At 36.2% G+C, this 12,056-nt stretch overlaps 1 protein-coding gene across 1 annotated transcript in view; it reads right to left on the bottom strand.

Annotated features, from left to right (window-relative positions):
- Positions 1-12,056, bottom strand: part of Tbc1d4 (TBC1 domain family, member 4) — a gene marked incomplete in the record, with an annotated part of 174,688 nt that overhangs the window by 43,345 nt on the left and 119,287 nt on the right. Inside the window, 3 exon segments of the mRNA XM_005374179.2 lie at positions 5,765-5,884; positions 7,585-7,695; positions 7,929-8,020. Coding sequence (XP_005374236.2) covers positions 5,765-5,884; positions 7,585-7,695; positions 7,929-8,020 — 323 coding nt within the window.

Below are 12,056 nucleotides of genomic sequence, written 5' to 3'. Positions count from 1 at the left end.
ACGGAAAAAAATAACAAGCTTTTGCTTCTTATTTTGCTATGTAACTTTTTACACAAGTTTCCAGCCTTCTTAACAAGTCTATTTTGCTGCATATGGCACAAACAAGATCTTGTTAGGTCACAAAATTTATGACATCTGGCATAACTTTGGGATACAAAAGCTACTATAGTCACCCTGACCAAAATAAACTAGCTGTGCCCTTGCTGAAGTCATCACAGCAATTCAAGGCATGCAGAAGAGGCACTTCAAAGTCGGCCGTGTGCACGCTGTGCAAAGGCCAAAGGACTAAGTGGAAGTAAAGACGGTAACACTCTGATGACCCTTCCGCTATTCTATAAACGCTAGAGGCTTCAAGCTTACTATTGGACAGGCTACCACAGATGTACGGTGTCATGTTTCCCTCACACACATTTAATCCTCAGAACGACATGGGGTAAGTTGGTACTGCTATGTGTTTTATTCGAGTGGGGAAATTATATGGCTTAGAAAAAAATTTCTCTAAGCTCATAAATACAAAATCTGCTAGGGCCAGATCTTGCCTTCAGGTCCCCTAACCGCCTACTTAATGTTCTTTCTAATAAAATAAAATTCATTAAACTGTGTTTAATTCTGGCAGATGGTATTATTGGACATTGGTTCCCTGTTACGGTATTACTGCTTTAAGAATTATACTTAGAAGAGTTGCTCTAGAACTTCAGCATCACCTGGAGGACGTGTTAAAACCCAGATTACTGGACCTCAACTATAAAATTCCATATAAGTAGGACAGGATTCCAAATGCCTATCTTGCCCAGATAATACTAATGATGCTTGTGTGTGACCATACTTTAAGAACAAATGGCTATCCTGGAGGAGGGGCAATCACAAATGAATTAAGTTGTAAAATTAAGACTGTATTTTAGAATCACTAGTAGAGCTTCCCAAGTACACAAGTGTGTACTTGGATGCCTCACATCCAGGATATTTTCATACAGTGAAAGTCGGTTTGGGCCTGGGCATTTGTATAAATTTTGGAGAACACCATAAATGCTGCCATCCATAGGACTAAGAGAACAGGTGGTCAGATACACTTAGATCCACATTTCTATGAAACAAGCTCTTCACTAAAATAAAAGTGGTTATTCTCATTAGTAAAGCCATTATTAAAAAAGGAAATTACAAGTGTTGGCAAGGATGTAAAGAAAATGGAATCTTCATGGATTGCTGGTAGGAATGAAAACATGATGCCTCCAGCAAAGGAAACAACCACAGACAATCTATGGAATGGGGGAAAAATTTGCCAGCTATGCCTCAGACAGAGGAGTTATATCTAGAATATATAAAGAACTCAAAAAATCAGACTCCCAATAAAAGATCCAATCAAAAAATGGGTAACTGAAATGAAAAGACATTTCTCAGAAAAACTACAAATAGCCAATATATGAAAAAAAAATGTTCAACTATCTGGCCATTAGAGAAATGTTCATTAAAATGACACTGAGATTTCATTTTATACCAGAAAGAATAGCTAATGTCAAAAAATTAAATAATAACAAATACTTGCAAGGCTGTGGGGAAAAAAGAACCCTTCTACATGTTTGGTAAAAGTGTAAACGAGAAATAATGATTAGGATGTCAGTATGGGGATTCCCAAAAAAACTAAAACTAGAAATTCCAGTCAGCCCCGCTCTTCCCCTTCTAGATAGCTTCATAAAAGAGTTAAAGACATCCTGTTACAGTGATACATGCATACCCACATTTATAGCAGCACAACCCACAATAGTTAAATCTTGAAAGTGGCCTATACATTCATCAATAGAGGAGTGGATGAAGAAAATGTGGCATTTATACACAGTGAAGTTCTACTCTGCCATAAAAGATAAGAGTCATCTGTAGGAAGATGGATGCCCCTTGAGACCATAGTGTTAGGTGAAATAAGTCAGACACACAAGCTTAAATATCACATGGTTTCTCTTATATGAAAAACCCGGGGCTGGGGATTCAGCTCAGCAGTACAGTGCCTGCCTGGCAAGCGCAAGGTCGTGAGTTCGATTCCTGGTACTGGAAAAAAAACCAAAGTAAAAAAAAGGGAAAAACCCAAACATAAAAAAGAACAAAATAAATATAATAAGAAAAAAGGAGAAGATCTTTTGGAAAAGGGGAGGGAGGCAAGATTTAAAAGGGGAAGGAGAAGAGAAAAGGATGAAAAAAAGAATTAAAATGTGTTATGTGCATGGACCAACTTCCCTCGAGGAGTGTAATGATCATGCACTGCAAGCATGTACTAATAAAAAGATAAAAACTTTTAAAAAGTTGCATCCTCTATGAAAAACAATACAATTTTCTTCCCAAATAAAATATTCCCCAAGTAAAAATACAATTACCATATATTTCAGCAAATTCCACTTCTGAGCATATGCCAAAAGAACTGAAAGCTGGAACTCAGCCATATCCATGGTAATATTATTCACAACAGCCAAAGGTAGAAGCATCCCAAGTATGCTTTGATAGATGACTGAATAAACACAATGTGGTATGTATATACCCTGAATATTATTTGGCATTAAAAATAAAATTCTGACACACGCTACAATCTTGAAGACACGCTAAGTGAAGTAAGCTGGTCACAAACGTCAACTATTGTATGATTCTACTTGTAATGAAATTCTCAAAGAAATCAAATTCATAAACACAGAAGGTAGAATGAATAGTAGTTGCTAGAAAATAGGGGTGGGGGATAAAGAATAGGGAGTTAGTGCTGAATGTATGTAGTTTCAGTTCGGGAAGATGAAACACACTCTGAAGCTGGATAATGTTAATGGTTGAACAGCATGAGCACAGTTACCACCACTGAACTATACCTTTAAAAAATTAAAATGAAAATTTTTACATTAGTATACATGTTTTTCACCAAAATAAAAAAGAAACTAGATGGTTGCAGATGTAGCTCACTGGGAAAGCCCTTGCCTAGCATGCACAAGGTCCTAGGTTCAATCCCCAGCACTGCCAATCAAGCAATCTGTACATTCACAAAGTCTTAATTCTCTTTTTCCTCAGATCTACCCTCTGAATCTTTTCTGAAGACTGTGTTAGCTGAGGGTGTGGGCTGTGTTTTGCAAAGCACAGGTAGAGATGAATTTCTTACTAGCTTGAATAGTAGAGTCAGTGGTTTACACAGCCATCTGCTCTTTCTTTTTTTTAGTTTACCACTTAAAAAAATACTCTCCTCCACTTGTGAGAAGACATCACTTACAGGATACCATTCCCGTATATCTCAACACAGATCTCTTTGACAGTACACACCATTATTTTGTAGCCTGTGACTTTTAGCTTTTATAATGAAGAGCTTCCTACCTTTCAAACCCTAGCCTGTCTACAATAACTGTTTTTAAAATTCTGGGTTTTTATAAAGATTTTTTTAAAGACCTTGATTTTGCACCTTTTTAATATATTTTTATAATGACAAGATAATTTTTAAATAGTCTATTTGATTTATACAAGGCTGGTGAAGTAAGGAAGCACTTTTGCTTCAAAGAATCACAGTTTCTTTATTTCAATGAACTTACTTTAAGTCCAGTAATAAAAGGTAAAGCTGGATTCTAACCAGGTGTGGTAGTTAGGCCAGAGTTTCAATTTAAGTAGCTTTCAGATCCAATCCAGGGGATCAGTGGAACACACTTCTAGGTGTATTTGGTTGGTCAAGGAAGCACGGGCTAGGGTTCTGTGTCTGGTCACTCCCCAACCTCCTCTCTGGCACTGTTCCCTTGTTCTGCTTCCCAGCCACCATGAACTAAGTAGCTTTGCTCCACCATGTGCCCCACCATGATGTTTCTACCTTGGAGCCACCAACCATGTAGTCCATCTCTTGAAATTCTGAGCTAAATTAAACTGTTCCTGATTTAAATTGTGGGTGTGGGGTGTCATATCTCAGTGACAGGAAAGCTAACTAATAAAGCAGGCATTTTGGCATACAACAAACAGTTTTCCTCAATGATTTTTTAGAAATGGACCTTAGTTCATTCTTGAATTTAGAAAGAAAGTAAGCAAAAAGAAATGGAAGGCAGGTGAAAAGGAGAGTGGGGAGGACATTAATTTATAAATTTTAAAGAAAAAAGGCATCAACATTTTATGAACAGCTGCACTGACATACTTCTGATGAACCTCCCAGGTGTCCTTTTCTGAATTCACTGGGTTTTTCTTGTTTTTTGGTTTTGGTACCAGAAATTGAACTCAGGACTTTGCACTTGCCAGGCAGGCACTGTGCCACTGAGCTATATCCCTGGTCCTGGTCTTATTCTTTTCTGAGAGTCCGGTTTCTACTGATACAATAAGGGCATTCACAACTGACCATGCTTGCTTCAGGGCTTTTTTTAAAATTAGAGGAATCTTAATCATTAAGAGAAATACTTGTAACAGTATTTTGATTTCTAGCAAAGAAATAAAACTAAGAACACCAGAATATTGGGGACTCAATGCTCTATTGAACAAACATGGAACAATTCAAAATGTATCCAATTATTTGAATAAACATGTTCTTATAATGTTGTTAATGCTCAACAGCCCTAAATACATTCTTCAAAACGACATACATTTGCAAGTAGAGTTAAATGGTTTCAGAGCCTCTCTCACGCTCTAAGAATTTGCATCACCTCTTCAAAAGAATTTAAAGATCACTGAAAAACACAATTACATATTAAAGGTGAAATTTTCTTTCTATACTAACATGAAGGCCAAGAAAGTTAAAAAAAAAAAAAAATGCATCAAGAGCATCTTTTGAAACTACTCAGAGCTAAAACACCCACCATCCAACCAGTCCGACCACCTGGTATACACACAAAATGTATTAAGTACAGAAAAGGGAATTATTGACAGAACAATGGTGGTATTTCTGACCCACTGATAGCCTGAAGTATGTATTCCCATGAATAACAACAACCAAATAAAAGCACCCCAAACAGGCTTTGCAAAGTGTGTATGACAACATACTGGAATATTTTAGTGTACATTTTCTAACAATCAAGGACTTCCTCCAATGTATAACTGCTGATAAAAATATATAGTAACTGTTTAAACAAAACTTTGTAGAAACTTATTACAACAAAAGACACAATGCCATTAATCTCAAAACACTCCACTTGGCTTTGAGCACACATTTCATCATTCTTGCCACTTTCTGAAGTAATTCTGGAAGTCCTCTTTGGTGACTCTCTTTTTTTATGGATGCTTCAATATCCTATGTCAATCTGAAATGTTTATGATAATTTCTGTCAAATAAAAGCATTATGGTATGTTGTCATTTACTTTACACATCAGATCTAGCACCACACAACTTCTGGCTCTTCTCCAAAGTAAAAATAACCATAAAAAATAAACATTTTGAATTGATTCAGGACACCGAGGCAGCTATGACAGTGTGACTAAAGACACTCAGGAAAGAGGAATTCTACAACTTCTTCAAAAAATGACAATATGGGATACGTGTGGGTTTAAGTGAGGGGAAATATTCTAAGGATTAACGGCAATGTGACTTTTGCTGTAATAACTTTTTTTATAAATTAAACATTCACTGTATTTTTCTCTATTGTTCAACTTCATATATCAGAGAAAATAAATCTGGAGAAGGAATCTTATTCTGAGAGATTATCTTAAATAAGTATTAACTAAATTAAAGTTACCTCGAGAGGTTTTTATTTAAAGGAAATCCTCAGTGAAGCAGCTGAGAATGACGCAAAACAATCAGAAAACAGAAGTATGTTTACCTTAAAAATTCTCATTTCAATCTTACCCTTGAGAAGATATTTTCCAGGGAGCTAGTTAAGGATCTCTTTGCTTTATTTTTCAGAATGTCAAGTTTGAACCTTCCACTGCTTGTAGCATTTTCTGGGACTGTACTATTTGAAACAGTCTAGAGAAAGAAAAGTAGAGTAATTTTAGTTCTGACAAATTGAAGGTTAAATGAGGCTTAAAGCTAAACTATAAAACAACACAAGAATTCTTCAGTAGTTCTATTAAGAAGTAATAATTTAGGTTCCACCCTGTGAACACAAAGATTATGATGTTTAATGCTTAATATTATAAGTAATAAAAAGAGACATAAGATCTTCCCCTTCTGCTAAAATATTCCTGCTTTATTTAACAAAAATTAAACTCGAGAGATGTCAATTTTTCCCTTTTTTGGTTATTAACTACCACCATCCCTTTCCAAGGTATATGTTTTGTATCTAAATTACCAAAAACAAGGAAACAAGTGTCCAAGAGTAAAGCATTTTGCACAAAACAATTGGACTCTAGTAATGCCTCTGTCATAATTCCATTTTTGTTTTGTTTTTCTGAGACTGAGTCTCACTACATATACATACTTCAGGCTGGTTTTAAACACATGGCAAAATTCTCCTACCTTAGCCTCCTGAGTGCTGGGATTACAGGCATGCCCAGCTCATAATTCCATTTTCATTTGTGAGGTGATTTATTCTCTAGATTAATAAGTATTTGCCTATAGTACTAAGCTATAGTAGGGTCTGTGAAGTACCCATTATATTAGGTTCTTTTTATTCCCCTAAATAAGCAGCTCCTATGTGCTAGAAGGAGATAATAAACTTTATAATTTGCTAGAGGAAGGAGTAACAGCACAGACCATATGTACATATAGAAACGGTCAACATGAAGATGGGTCATGGATTTCAGTGGTAGGAGGAAAGGGTACACAGGATGCAGATGGGCAGGAGAAAGGAGACACAGACTTCCCCAGAACTGGAGGTCGTTGTTGCCAAAAACAGTGTAAGTGTCTAAAATCAATGGGAGTGGTAGAAGAGAACAGGAGGACTGCGGCTGAAGGGAAAATCCTGAATGATCTCATGTGTCAGGTAAACAGGAAGAATTCTCATCTGCATTTACAAGGAAAGGAGCATCCCTGTCAAAATTACGCTCTAGGGAAATTTATCTCAAACAAGTGCTCAAAAACACCTAATGATCAGAGAAATCAGTTTGAAAGACCAAACCAGATGAGTGGCTTTGGCATAGTCCAAACAAGAGGCAATAAAGGCCCACAGCAGTGCCCGCTCTGTCAGATCATTCAAGAAGTTATGGATGTAAGACATACAGTGATGTAAAGACCTAACCGAAGTTGGTGTTTCAGAGGGGTACACATATTGTGATCTCCTTCCGTGCTCCTGTAGTGGTCTTGGTTTAACTCTGTGCCACTGGGAATAAACCCTAGACAGCGGGCACAGAAATGCTAACCTTTCGTTTGCCAGGAGGGTGTTTACCTGGGCTGCCAAAGCTTTCCATTTCACATGAATTTGAAAAAAAAAAAGTAATAGACTAACATACGTAAAAATGCGTGCTCATTCTACATCCTGAACATATAGGACTGCTTCTCTGAAGCAAAACCATAAATTCATTCCTATATTAAAACTATTATTTTATCAATGTACCAGTACCTGCCATAATTTCCTGTAAAGCTCCTAAAATGCTGGGCTGGGGGCAGAGGGGGACGGATAGGACATTAGCCCTGAAGGAAAGAAATGTCCTTCACATTTTCCGTGATATTTTAGTCAGATGCTAAAGACAAACAAAAAGTAGGTCAGGGAGAAAATCTCCTCTCACCGATGGGCCTTCCCCGATGTGTACATGTGTCTTCTGCTTGGCTTCACACAGCTGCCTCAGGTGTAAAATCACAAGTTCATTTTCTTCCTGGTCACTGATTGGCTTCATTTTCTGTTGAACAGACAAACCCAAGAGCGCACTGTGGCAACACAGCTCCTCTTGCTTTATTCTCACTTAGTTTTAGGGTACACACACATGTAACAATGGCTTTCCAGTTCAGCCAAACAATCCCAGAGGACATGTATCTGTAACTTCAGACAGAGGAATAAAAAAAGGAATTCACAGCAACAAGATCCAACTCTCATTCCTTATATTTTATTGGTGAGAACTACAAACAATGGTACCTGAACGCGTTCAAAGATGTCAGCTTGTTCATTATCTGTCAGCGTCGAGAGATGCCTCTGTATTACCAGCTTGGCTCTTGGCGGGTAGAGACCTGAGATGAGGGAAAGCACGAAGCAAAGGCTGACGGCACATCGTAGTACTTCAGCCCTTGCCAGCGGGCTATTGAACGCTAATATTTTCAAAGAGGTGTGTTCCTGCCTCTAATGAAGCCCAGAGCACAACGGAGAGAGGATTAAAAACCCGACGAGAAACCTCTCCACCAAATCACAGCCCCCTAGAGCCCACAAGGAGCTAAAACTACTAACAAAGAATTTCTAAATGATATCAAGCACAACCAAGATACGACGTGACAGCCCAACAAGGAGCGCCACCACAGAACCTCACAGGTGAATCAACATTATCCTAGGATCTGGCCGAGAAATAAAAGCCAAAATACCCAAGCTTACAACCTGATGCTTAAATAGTAAAAAATAATACAGGTGAGAAAGTGATCTTTTCCCCTCATGTGGCTCTTGAATTGTGGGAATAAAGTATGGCATCAGTATTAAATGTACTACCAGTGCTATTGTTATACCAAGAAATTGTTTGCTTCTTTATACTGTGTGATTTATAATTCCTTCACATTTTTATGCTTAATTTGTATTAAGTCTATGGGGGTAAATTTTCCATGAAAACATTTGTGATTTTATTTTTTAAGACAAAGATTAATTCATAGTTACAATAATTCAAGTGATCTTTTAGGAATACATTTTCAATGCATAGCTAAGTGCAACTTATAATATTACTACTGTATTTTAATTATAAAAAGAGGATATCTAGCTATAATATTTAATAAATCTTATCAGTGAGAGCTGGCAATGTACCTTGCATGTGTGAGGGCTTCAGTTTGATTCCCAATACCATAAAAACAAAGTGAAACAAAAAAATCCTTAGAGATGAACTGGCATTTTAAAATCATTGTTATTAAAGTCTATCTTTCACAACTGCAGTGAAATACTTATATAGTTTTAAGCCATAATTTGATTATTTTCCATGTATTCATTAGTTTTATTTAGAAAGTGTAAGGCAAAGTAATTAAAGATATCTTTATGATTCACTTTGCTAAGTTGTATCATATAACTTACAAATAATATCATAGTACATCAGTATATTGCTAAGTTGCTATTTATTTCAAGAATATATGTAGCAATAGCTAATTGAAATAAAATAATGTGTTCAATTTAACTACTTTTTAAGGTAAGAATTATCTAGAGGTCTACACACAGCATGGACAAGAATCACTTTAAACTACCCATTGTTTTATTGCTTTTTTAATTTTAAAAAGAGAAAAGAATAAAAATGAAACAGACTAGGAGAGTAACAGTAATTAATAAATAAAACACTCTAGGACAGTAGCAATAATTAATACACTGTGTATTGTTATCTTCATAGTAGTTACTCTGAGTACAAGATATAGGCATGAAATATTGTCCAAATATTAGTGCAAACTTATCCTTTCAATAAGCTGAGAGAAACTAGCTGTATAACTACCTTAACTGTCTTGTGTATATATATCTAATTTTTTTTCCTTTTCCTTTCTTTCCTATCCTCTTTTCCCCATCACAGTTTCACTTTTCTTTTGAACAGTTTCTTCCCAATTGACAATATCTTTTGTACAGTTTGGATCTTATTTACTTGTTCAGTTTCTCACACTAGTGAGACAATACAATGTTTACAGATGTGGGTCTGATTTATTTCACTTATGACTATGGTCTCAAGTTGCATCGATTCACTTATAAAAGTCTCAAGTTTATCCTTCTTTATGGCTGAGTAGTACTCCATTATATAAAAAAGTCATGCCCCCACAAATTCAAAGAACCAATCCAAAAATGGGCATCTGATATGAATAACACTTCTCAGATAAAGAAATACAAATGGCAAATAAATATATAAAAAATGTTCAGCGTCATTGGCCATTGGAGAAATGCAAATTAAAACAACACTGAGATTCCATCTCACTTCAGAAAGAACGGCTATCATCAAAAACTCAACCAATAACAAATGCTGGAGGGGCTGTGGGAAAAAAAGAACCCTTCTCCACTGTTTATAGTAATGTAGACTGCTGAAACCACAATGGAAATTAGTGTGGAGATTTCTCAAAAAACTAGGATTAGAGGTCCCATTTGACCCAGTTATTTCCCTTCTGGGTAGCTTTCCAGAATTAAAAACATCCTACCACAGCAATATATGTGCAGCCATGTTTATAGCAGTACAATTTGTCATAGCTAAATCTTGGAAATAACCCAAGTGCCCATCAACTGAGGAATGGATAAAAAGAAATGTGGTTATTTTATATAATGGAATATCCATTGTTTCAAAAGAAGCAGAACTGGCCTATTGCAACTGCAATATTGCTGGCCCTGTTCCAGATAACTGTATCGTGTGGAATTTAGACCCATCGCATATTTCCAAGAACTGCATGCAAAAACCTCTTAACTCTATCTTTGTGTAACACACAGCAAAACTGTGAACACCTCTGCACTCCACATTCACATATAGAAAACTGAAATGCATTTTGATGGTAGTATACCACTCACGATCTTAGCTTAGTATTTGCTGGAAAAGTCTACTTAAAAGGTTCTTGAGAAAACACAGTCTGAAATTAATTCACATCCCCAGATGATAAGGAGAAACTGATAAGAGGTTTGCACACAGGATATGGGAGACCAGGGCAGTGCAATAACTGCATACAACATGAGACCCTGATTGGATCCTGAAACCAAAACCCACTAATGAGAAAGCTGATAAAGATCAAATGAAGTGTTTCCTTTGGGTAATAATATTTTATTAATTTCCTGCTCTAATTATTTGTGTTCTACTATATATAACACGTTATAACAGGGGAGGAATACTTAGAAAAACTCTACGCAAATGTTCTTTAACTCTATAAGAAGATCAACGTTTTTTTAAAGTAATGCGTTATTCCATATATTCTTTCAGTTATAGCATATATATATCAGATATATATATTTAGTACATGTTATTTAGTAGATTATTTTTTCACTCAACAATAAAGTTTTAAGAGCTATCCATAAATATTAAAACAGAAACACAAAATCTACTGGAAGAGAAAGTAGTTAGAAATCTTGAAGACATAGGGATAGGCAGAGAATTCATGAACAAAAACCAAACTGCATGGGAAATACTTCAAAGAATCAACAACTGGGATCTCAGCTTACTGAAAAGTTTTTGCACATCAAAACAAATCATCAATAGAGTAAAATGAAAACCTATGAACTGGGAAAAAATTTTAGCCAACTGCCCTTCAGATAAAGGACTTCTATCTAGAACATATAAAGAATTTTTAAAAATCAGGCCCCCAAATTCAAAGACCCAATCCAAAAATGGGAATCTGAGATCAATACACACTTCTCAGATGAAGAAATACTAATGGCGAATAAATACATTTAAAAATGTTCAACATCATTAGTCATTTGAGAAATGCAAATTAAAACAACATTTAGATTCCATCTCACCTCAGAAAGAATGGCTGTCATCAAGAAATAACTAGTAACAAATGCTGGAAGGGCTGTGGGAAAAAAGGACCCTTCTCCACTGCTGGTGGGAGCGCAGATTGGTGAAAACACTGTGGAAATCAGTGTGCAGACTCCTCACAAAACTAGGATTGGAAGTCCCATTTAAACCAGCTATTCCCCTTCTGGGCATTTTCCCAGGAGAATTCAAAGCATCATACCACAGCGATACATGTGCACCCATGTTTATAGCAGCACAATTTGTTACAACTAAATCTTGGAAACAACCCAAATGCCCATCAACTGAGGAATGGATAAAAAGAAATGTGGTATTTTTATCCAACGGAGCATTACTCAGCTATAAAAGAAGATAAACTCAAAGCTTTTGTAGGTAAATGAATGGAACTAGATACCACACTCATAAGTGAAATAAATTGGACCCACATGTGTAAACATCATATTGTTTCCCTGGTGTAGGAACCTGAAAAAGTAAGGAAAACTCAAAACTTACACTAAATGATAAAAAAAGGAAAGAAATTGCTCCAAGGAAGAAACAATTGGGATGAGGGAAAGAAGAAAAAAGAAAGGAAGGCAATATGTGTGTGTGTGTGTGTG

The sequence above is a fragment of the Chinchilla lanigera genome, unplaced genomic scaffold (genome assembly GCF_000276665.1).
Source record: "Chinchilla lanigera isolate Chin_1 unplaced genomic scaffold, ChiLan1.0 scaffold00003, whole genome shotgun sequence".
Lineage (NCBI taxonomy): Eukaryota > Metazoa > Chordata > Mammalia > Rodentia > Chinchillidae > Chinchilla > Chinchilla lanigera.
Note: the sequence above shows the minus strand (reverse complement) of the source record. Positions and strands in the feature narration are given on the sequence as shown.